We start from the raw sequence: 10,345 nt of genomic DNA on the forward strand, positions 1-10,345 counted from the left end.
GAGCTTAACCCATTTAATCACCTCTATATCCCACCCCTCACCACCTTTACTCTGTCGTCCCCTGGAAGAATAGGGGTAATTCATTACTGTTTATTTGTTTGTACTTATGTGAAATAAGAGAATGCTCTCTCTCAATACTCATATTTTCTGATATAGTTAAATTCAATCCAAGCATCTGCTGTAACTTTAAATCATTGTACATATTTATCTCTCAGGTGCCTGTAACTGGACCCCAGTCCTCCAATCAGTGTTTAGACTCTAGTTTTTATTAACATCAGCTCTAACAATAAACCTCCAGGTATTCACATACCCTGATCTCAAATCCATTTTAAGCAAACTAGAATTTTCAGCTTATCATAGTTACAACCCTCAGATGCACTCACATAGCCCACAGCCCAGAGCAGTGTGAGCCAAGCCAGTGGCTGCACAGTGGCTTATGGAGGCTCTGTTGCTGCTGAGCTTCAGTGGAGCTGAACTGATGAAGAGAGGAGAGGCATCTGGCTCCACCTGACAGCTCACCTGATTGGGCTCATTGAGGCTGGCCGGGCAGCATTGTGGGCCTAAACCTTATCTGCTGACTCAGCCATATCTATCCAGAGTGTTGGGAAAACACTGCCTGGTGCTCCAGTCTCCAGCCCACTGATGGAATTACTCCACTCTGACCTACTACTATTACCACTGCTATTCTTCTCTGGCTTCTCCAGGCCGGATCTAATCATGGCCGTTCTAAAGGGACATTCTGATTTGGTGCCATTGATGCATAGCACAGTAGGTTAAATGTCTGGGTCAGACGAATATGATACAATTTTTTCTTGGGGGAATATTATATCTACTGTGAAAGGTTAGGATAGTTTCAAAACTATCAATCATTATTGATCAATAGATGTCTCTGTAATTTGATACACAGAAAATTAATACTCAATGTATGCTATTTACTGTCTAGTAGCACTTCAGTGGTATGTATGAAATGGCACCCTATTCCATTGGGACCCTGGTCAAAAGTAGTGCACTACATAGGGGATAGGGTGCCAATTCCGACACTGCCTAGGCCTCTCATCAGTAATGACCTTGGCCCTTTCACCCCCAGACCCCACAGCACGCCGCACTGCCAAAGCAGGCCCTGCAGCCAGCAGGAACCGATACGCCAGCCAGTGGACCCTGAACCCCCCCCAACCACCCACCTCCTCCCACACCCTGAGCACAGACTGGAGACTGCCCACACCGCGCGCCGCCGGCTCTGTGGACAAGGAGAGCGATAGCTACAGCGTCAGCCCATCGCAGGACACAGGTACTGGACTGACCCTATGTCTCACATACAACATTAGTCTGCAGCAAAGGGGAGACCACTACTACTGTACGTGGAAGGGTCAGAGTGCTCACGGTATGTTTTAAGATATTTCCTATATATCTTAGGAAATGTAAGCTATATGCATGTACTATAATGGATGTTGCTTCTTTGTCTCTCTGTGTGTGTGTGTGTGTGTGTGTGTGTGTGTGTGTGTGTGTGTGTGTGTGTGTGTGTGTGTGTGTGTGTGTGTGTGACTACGCAGACCGCGCGCGGAGCAGCATGGTGTCGACAGAGAGCGCGTCGTCCACATACGAGGAGCTGGCCCGAGCCTACGAGCACGCCAAGATGGAGGAGCACCTGCGGCACGCCAAGTTCACCATCACAGAATGCTTCATCTCCGACACCTCCTCAGAGCAAATGACTGCCGGCACCAATGACTACACAGACAGCCTGACATCCAGCACGCCGTCCGAGTCAGGCATCTGCAGGTTCACCGCCTCCCCGCCCAAGCCTCAGGACGTCAGCCGGGTTATGAACATGGCAGCACCCAAGGCCCACAGACCGGGTATACAGAACACACATGCACAGTACAGTTCAAACCTCAGTGAAACTTCATTATTTTCCTCATTACTCTAGATCAGTGTTTTCTACCTCCGGTCCTCCAGTACCCCCAACAGTACATATTTTTGTTGTGGCCCTGGACAAGCATACCTGATTCTACTCATCAAGCCCTTGACAACTTGAGTTAAGTGTTCTGCCCCAATTAGACCTTGGACCACTGCATTACTACTATAACTTCCACAGCTCTCTAGGCCTGTTCAAAGTTCAAAGTTTCATGGCTTTAATTTAACACAGCATATTACAAAATGCCTATTGCAAAATAATGATAATGATCATAAGGTACACATCCTCAGATAACACCTCTGGAATGCTGTTAACGCTTGATGAAGTACAAACACCATTAAAAACCCTGTAATACCCCTCTCACAGTGCTGTATTCATCTTCAGTGCTCTGCAGCAATTTCTGCACATGGAGGATCTGTCTGTCTGTCTATCTGTCTGTCTGTCTGTCCGTCCGTCCGTCTGTCAGTCTATCCGTCTGCCTGTCTGTCTGATACTGTCCTCCCCCAGGTTGGCTTCATATGACCTGCTGCTACTCAACTCCTATTCCTATTGGTTCCACTGTCTGGCGCAGCTTGTGGACAGACCAAACAGAATGGGTTGAAATACATAGACATGAGGAAATGCACATTTTTCAAAAACTTTTTGTAAAAAATACGCACACACCACACACAGATTGTATATAGTACATTTAGCAAGTCCTGGCCTGCCATGTTTTCAGTCTGGGATGGGTGCATGAAGACTAGCTTGGTGTGGATGTTGTCAGATGGCAGGATCTAGGTTGGGCTGAGTTAGACAAGGTAGACAGGTTTTGGCTATCTGAGCTGGGTCTTGAGTTTCCGTCCCTCATTATGTTTTCATGGTGCGTACACGAGCCAGCTGCCCACAGTCATCAGCCAGCGGGAGGCTTAAACCGTCAGCTGAGGGCAAGTAGAGGCTATCTGTCAAGCCAATCTAAAGCTATTGTCTGTCAATACAAAACAGCCCTTTACTGCCACAATGGAGATGTTCAGTGCGATATCAGTATTTCAGACACAGAGCCTGTTGTAGCGTCGTGCTAACCCTGGTGTCACTTTCATCCAGCGGGAGCTGGGCGACACCAGCAACACGTAGACACACTTTACAAGTTTGTACAATAAGTCCCTGTTGAAGACCGTTGTTGCCAGTCTGGTATAGCATCAGCCAGCTCTGTTGTTGCACACAGTGTGGAATTCACCCATGTTAGTTTGAACACAGTTCATTTTTATGGTGTTTTTGCCCAATGAGTGTCACATAGTAGCATCAGAATCCTCAAGAAAAAAAGGCAATATTTTCATTATAAAACATACATGTCGATGCTGGCATACAATAGTGATGGCATACAGAAGTGCTTGATGGATATCTGTCTGTCTGTCTGTCTGTCTGACAGTGGCCCACTGCCCCCCCCCCCCCCCCTCCCCCCTCTGTAGTAATGTACCTTTGCCCTGAGTTGACCCTGTGACCTTCTCTGTCAGTCACACAGTGACACGGAGGAGGGGACAGCCCTCTCTCCTGTTACTCTGACACATTTCAATCACAATCACACACCTGGTACTGATACACTGGGTCAACCTGGGGTCATGACTTTGACATTAAGTGCGTCCACTACGTGTGGGATTTGGCAAGCTCATTTCTTCATGTGAGTGTGTAACCATAGTCATTGGAGCAAGCTGGATGGAAACATTGGGCAGTGATCCGTGTGACATCTCATAAACAGTCTGTCCTGTACAATTACTGTAGGAAGACAATTATAGAGGAAGATCTTGAGGTTCTCAGCTCATAAACATTTACTGCAACACTGTTTCTTGTGTCATGGGCCTTTAAACAAGCAAAAGTGTCTATGTGTATTTGTGTGTTTGTGTGTGGGAGTGTGTGCATGTGTGTTCGCGCGATGTGTCTGTCTGTTTACTAGTGTGTGGATAGCTGTGGAAGCTCATTAGAAGGACAGATTACATAAAATGAGAACAGCTCCTTCCCCAGCAGCACAGATTGACTTGGTCACACAGAATGTTAAAACACTCATATAGAGTGCCTTTGGAAAGTATTCAGACCCTTTGACTTTTTCCACATTTTGTTAGGTTACAGACTTATTCTAAAATTGATTAAATTGTTATTTTTCCTCATCAATCTACACACATTACCCCATAATGACAAAGCAAAAACTGTTATTTTGCTCATTTATATATATATAAAAAAGATTGGCACACCTGTATTTGGGGAGTTTCTCCCATTCTTCTCTCAAGCTCTGTCAGGTTGGATGGGGAGCATTGCTGCACAGATATTTTCAGGTCACTCCAGAGATGTTAGATCGGGTTCAAGTCCGGGCTCTGGCTGGGCTACTCAGAGACTTGTCCAGAAGCCACTCCTGTGTTGTCTTGGCTGTGTGCTTAGAGTCGTTGTCCTGTTGGAAGGTGAACCCTCGTCCCAGTCTGAGGTCCTGAGCGCTTTGGAGCAGTTTTTCATCAAGGATCTCTCTGTACTTAGTCTCCTAGTCCCTGATGCTGAAAAACATCCCCACAGCATGATTCTGCCACCACCATTCTTCACCATAGGGATGGTGCCAGGTTTCCTCCAGACATGACGCTTGGCATTCAGGCCAAAGAGTTCAATCTTGGTTTCATCAGAACAGAGAATCTTGTTTCTCACGGTCTGAAAGTCTTAAGGTGCCTTTTGGCAAACACCAAGTGGGCTGTCATGTGCCTTTTACTGAGGAGTTGCTTCCGTCTGGCCACTCTATCATGAAGGCCTGATTGGTGGAGTGCTGCAGAGATGGTTGTCCTTCTGGAAGGTTCTCCCGTCTCCACAGAGGTACTGTAGAGCTCGGTGTCTTGGTCACCTCCCTGACCAGGGCCCTTCTCCCCCGATTGTTCCATTTGGCCGGGCAGCTAGCTCTAGGAAGAGTCTTGGTGGTTCCAAACTTCTTCCATTTAAGAAGGATGGAGGCCACTGATTTCTTGGGGACCTTACATGCTGCAGAAATGTGTTGATACCCTTCCCCAGATCTTTGCCTCGACACAATCCTGTCTCGGAGCTCTACGGACATTTCCTTCGACCTAATGGCTTGGTTTTTGCTCTGACATGCACTGGCAACTGTTGGACCTTGTACAGTGGTAGAACAAGTATTTGAACCTTTTGGAATTACCTGGTCTTCTGTATAAATTGGTCATAAAATTTGATCTGATCTTCATCTAAGTCACAACAATAGACAAACACAGTCTGCTTAAACTAATAACACACAAACAATTGTAGGTTTTCATGTCTTTTTTGTACACACCGTGTAAACATTCACAGTGCAGGGAGGAAAAAGTATGTGAACCCTTGGTTTTAATAACTGGTTGGTCCTCCTTTGGCAGCAATAACCTCAACCAAACGTTTTCTGCAGTTGCGGATCAGACCTGCAGAAGGAATTTTGGAACATTCCTCTTTACAAAATTGTTTCAGTTCAGCAATATTCTTGGGATGTTTGGTGTGTACTGCTCTCTTGAGGTCATGCCACAGCATCTCAATCGGGTTGGTCAGGACTTTGACTGGGCCACTCCAGAAGGCGTATTTTCTTCTGTTTAAGCCATTCTGTTGTTGATTTACTTCTGTGTTTTGGGTCATTGTCCTGTTCACCATACTTTACAGTTGGGATGAAGTGTTGATGTTGGTGTGCTGTGCCTTTTTTTTCTCCACACATAGTGCTGTGTGTTCCTTCCAAACAACTCAACTTTAATTTAATCTGTACACAGAATATTTTGCCAGTAGCGCAGTGGAACATCCAGGTGCTCTTTTGCGTCCTCCCATGAACACCATTCTTGTTTAGTGTTTAAGTATCGTAGACTTGTCAACAGAGATGTTAGCATGTTCCAGAGATTTCTTTGTCTTTAGCTGACACTCTAAGATTCTTCTTAACCTCATTGAGCGTTCTGTGCTGTGCTCTTGCAGTCATCTTTGCAGGACGGCCACTGCTAGGGAGAGTAGCAACAGCACTGAGCTTTCTCCATTTATAGACAATTTGTCTTAGCGTGGACTGATGAACATCATGGCTTTTAGAGTTACTTTTGTAACCCTTTCCAGCTTTATGTAAGTCAACCATTCTTAATCTTGGGTCTTCTGAGATCTCTTCTGTTCGAGGCATGGTTCACATCAGGCAATGCTTCTTGTGAATAGCAAAACTCAAATTAGTTTTTTTATAGGGCAGGGCTGCTCTAACCAACATCTCCAATCTCAAGTCATTAGCCTAGGGGTTCACATACTTTTTCCAAACTACACTGTAAATGTTTAAATTATGTATTCAATATAGACAAGAAAAAGACTATAATTTGTGTGTCATTAGTTTAAACAGACTGTTGTTGTGACTTAGATGAAGATCAGATCTAATTTTATGTAAAATTTATGCAGAAATCCAGGTAATTCCAAAAGGTTCACATACTTTTTCTTGCCACTGTATAGAAAGGTGTGTGCCTTTCCAAATCATGTCCAATCAGTTGAATTTACCACAGGTGGACTCCAATGAAGTTGTAGAAACATCTCAAGGATGATCAATGGAAACAGGATTCACTTGAGCTCAATTTCAAGTCTCATAGCAAAGGGTGTGAATACTTATGTAAATAAGTAAAAATGCAAAAAATATAAGAGAAAATTCTAATAACCTGTTTACTCTTTGCCATTATGGGATATTGTGTGTAGGTTGCTGAGGATTATTATTTTTTAATCCATTTTAAAATAAGGCTGAAATGTAACAAAATGTGGAAAAAGTCAGTCTGAATACTTTCTGAAGGCACTGTTCATCAAACCCCCCAGCTAGAGACTTATTGCACGGCTGGCAATCATTATTGTGTAGCTGATACAAGTTGTGCCATTACCCTCGTACTGAAACTTACGACCTGATGGATTTCAGCTAAGTAAATTCCTAATGAGCTCCGAAAGAAAAGCTTAAATCTATATTTAATTCAATTAAAGCTGGTCACCATTTATCATCTTTACTTGTTTTAATAAAGCCTGTAATATAAACAGTAAATTATGCATGCTCCCCATGAACTCTGGAATTCAGTCACTAAGGTCACATGTAGGATACAATCTACATAGACGAGCCGGTCCTCCTCTGTGTGACGAGGTGGTGATGGTGGCGGCGGTGGTGGTGGGGGATAGTGATTTGGCATTGAAAAGGCCAGTCACTGAAGCCTGCTGATCTCTGTGACCTCAGAAAGATTAATATTGAAGACATCCATTAGAACAGTAATGGAAGAGTACACGTCTCCCCACCACTCCTAATCAAGTGTAAAATCTTCAGTACGACTCAGACATCTCTGGCTACTGGACACGTCTTTGTGTGGAGCTAATTTCCTAAATTAAATACGTAGTTTATTCAGTGGACGAGATACATTTACAGCAGACGTGATTGTATCATCATCCACTGAACCGTGTCCAGTGATTCACTCACTGTTTGCATGGGGGAATACTGTGTAGAGAAGCCCAAGTCTTTTAAAGTGCTGCAGTGTCATTAACTAAATGTAGACTTGGGTTACATCACAGGCTTGGTTTATTCTGGCTCCTGGACAGCAAAGATTCTGTCTCCGAATGAGATTTGAAGCACCTTTCTGCTTCAGTTAACCCCAGGTACAGATGAGGAGAGTTTGAGAGTGGGCAGTGCAGGGCTGTTTGACGTAATAGTCCTGAAGAAATGGAAAGGTGATTTGAATATGAATCTGACAGGTTAATGCAGCAATATCAAAGGATAATAAATCCCGTCATCAAGCCATGAAAAATTATATCGTCCTGAAACCCTTATAGAATCTGTATCCTTCCAACTCAATACGAAAGATTACATTACATTATCCAAACTCAAATCGTATTTCCTCAACTCATTTGATTTCCTATCAAATGCCATATATCCTGACAGTAAGTAGATACCGTATGAAAATACCCATATGGAATAGAAAATAACGAATAGAAAGTAATCAATTAATGCTGACATTGAGAACTGTCCTCCCAGCTCAGTATGTAGTGAGTGCACCCCTCTAACCTTCCTGACTGGGTACCCCTCTAATCTTCCTGACTGGGTACCCCTTTAACCTTCCTGCCTGGGTACCCCTTTAACCTTCCTGACTGGGTACCCCTTTAACCTTCCTGACTGGTACCCCTTTAACCTTCCTGACTGGTACCCCTTTAACCTTCCTGACTGGTACCCCTCTAATCTTCCTGACTGGGTACCCCTTTAACCTTCCTGACTGGGTACCCCTTTAACCTTCCTGACTGGTACCCCTTTAACCTTCCTGACTGGTACCCCTTTAACCTTCCTGCCTGGGTACCCCTTTAACCTTCCTGCCTGGGTACCCCTTTAACCTTCCTGACTGGGTACCCCTTTAACCTTCCTGACTGGTACCCCTTTAACCTTCCTGACTGGGTACCCCTTTAACCTTCCTGACTGGTACCCCTTTAACCTTCCTGACTGGGTACCCCTTTAACCTTCCTGACTGGTACCCCTTTCACCTTCCTGACTGGGTACCCCTTTAACCTTCCTGACTGGTACCCCTTTAACCTTCCTGCCTGGGTACCCCTCTAACCTTCCTGACTGGGTACCCCTTTAACCTTCCTGACTGGGTACCCCTTTAATCTTCCTGACTGGGTACCCCTTTAACCTTCCTGACTGGGTACCCCTTTAACCTTCCTGACTGGTACCCCTTTAACCTTCCTGACTGGGTACCCCTCTAATCTTCCTGACTGGGTACCCCTTTAACCTTCCTGACTGGTACCCCTTTAACCTTCCTGCCTGGGTACCCCTCTAACCTTCCTGACTGGATACCCCTTTAACCTTCCTGACTGGGTACCCCTTTAACCTTCCTGACTGGGTACCCCTTTAAACTTCCTGACTGGGTACCCCTGTAACCGCCTCTCTGGTCTCATCCCTCAGGAGGAGAGCTGGTGCACCTGCCCCCGTACCTACGAATGGACTTCCTGTTAAACCGTGGCTCTGCATCGGGAGGCCGGGGGTCCAATGGTGGCAACGGAGGAAGAGAAGGAGGAGGAGGGGAGACAGGGGCGTTGGGTCAGGCGTGTTTGGAGCCCCAGAAGAGCCGCACACTGAAACGGCCCCCGCTCCTGGAACCCACACCCATGGAGGTACCCACATCCAGGGAGGTGCAGCAGTGGCAGCCAGGGACTGCCTCCACCCTGCCCCAGCGTGAGCCCACTGGCCGTGAGGCCACCGGAGACCTGGCCCAGGCCCCGGCTGCCAAGCTCAGCAGCTCACAGGAGTCCCTGCTAGACTCCAGAGGACACTTAAAACAGAGCAACAACCCCTACGCAAAGTCCTACACACTGGTATAACACAAGGAGTTACGTTACACACTCCGAGACTTAGACTGTAAACTGTACTGCAGCTCTACGCAGAGAGCTGGCACGGAACAATGATGATGTTGGACACTTTTCAACAACGACTAATATATATTTCTGACTCCAAGTGGATGCGTTACTTTGATTCTTTCTGTATTTCTTTCTCTTGCTTTCTTTCGTTCTTTCTCTTCTCTATTCCTTTCTTTTATTATTTTGTTCTTGCTCCCTTCTTTTCTCTTCTGGCTCTCTGATTTCTCAGTTTTATTTTCTATTTGAGTATTCTTTTATTCTAAACACCATATGAAAATTGCCAAAATAATGTATTTAAATTTGACAGAGAAAAATACTATTGAATTTATATCAATGATAATTATAGTCATTATTATTATTATATATAAAAATGTAAAAATTTCTAAAAACAAGCAGAAGAAGAGGAGGACGACTCTGGAGCACTCTGCAGGAGGATATTGCTTTCTTCATTTATTTATTTTGTTTGTCGCAGTGTGATCAAATCGATGATTGGATAGCTGGCGGTTTTTCAATAATGAGAGGAGCCAAGGAAAATAACTGCATTAAAGCTGAACCTGTCTGTCCATGCCTTCGACTCAATCTACTCAGATAGATTGTTACTACATTCTTCAACCTTTCCAATGACTGCATGGGGACTGATCTATGACAATTTACAGGAATGGCTGGAAAATCCAAAAGAGAATTTTGTCACACTATGAAAATTATACAATGTGAATATATATAAAAGAGATCACTTTTATTTGTGGATATTACAGGGAAAATGATTTGGTTAATAAAGTCCTTAGTCATGTTTGCACACGTGGGTTTGATTTGAGATTTGGACAATACTGCTTCTTTTCTTTCTTCCTCCATCTCTAACCCTCTCAGCCACCACAGAGCCTAGCATACCGCTCACTCCATAGCCTGTGTGTTGTGTAACACAAGCACCCTTCACTATGTAGACACTGCAATAATTGATTTGGGTGTATACATGATAAATGACTCTGAACAGGTCACCTGGATCGGATGTCTCACATTATATTAGCTAGTAGAGGGCAGGCAGGGTATAGACATCACTGCTCCCTATCAGAC

At 44.7% G+C, this 10,345-nt stretch overlaps 1 protein-coding gene across 1 annotated transcript in view; it reads left to right on the top strand.

Annotated features, from left to right (window-relative positions):
* Window positions 1-10,062, top strand: part of LOC139382679 (cell adhesion molecule DSCAM-like) — a 123,124-nt gene extending 113,062 nt beyond the window's left edge. Inside the window, exons 31-33 of the mRNA XM_071126767.1 lie at window positions 1,088-1,288; window positions 1,551-1,853; window positions 8,823-10,062. Of these exons, the coding sequence (XP_070982868.1) occupies window positions 1,088-1,288; window positions 1,551-1,853; window positions 8,823-9,238 (920 nt within the window). The 3' untranslated portion in view covers window positions 9,239-10,062. The remainder of the gene's footprint in view (window positions 1-1,087; window positions 1,289-1,550; window positions 1,854-8,822) is intronic.
* The last annotated feature ends 283 nt before the right edge of the window (window positions 10,063-10,345 follow it).

Source organism: Oncorhynchus clarkii, chromosome 24 (genome assembly GCF_045791955.1).
Source record: "Oncorhynchus clarkii lewisi isolate Uvic-CL-2024 chromosome 24, UVic_Ocla_1.0, whole genome shotgun sequence".
Lineage (NCBI taxonomy): Eukaryota > Metazoa > Chordata > Actinopteri > Salmoniformes > Salmonidae > Oncorhynchus > Oncorhynchus clarkii.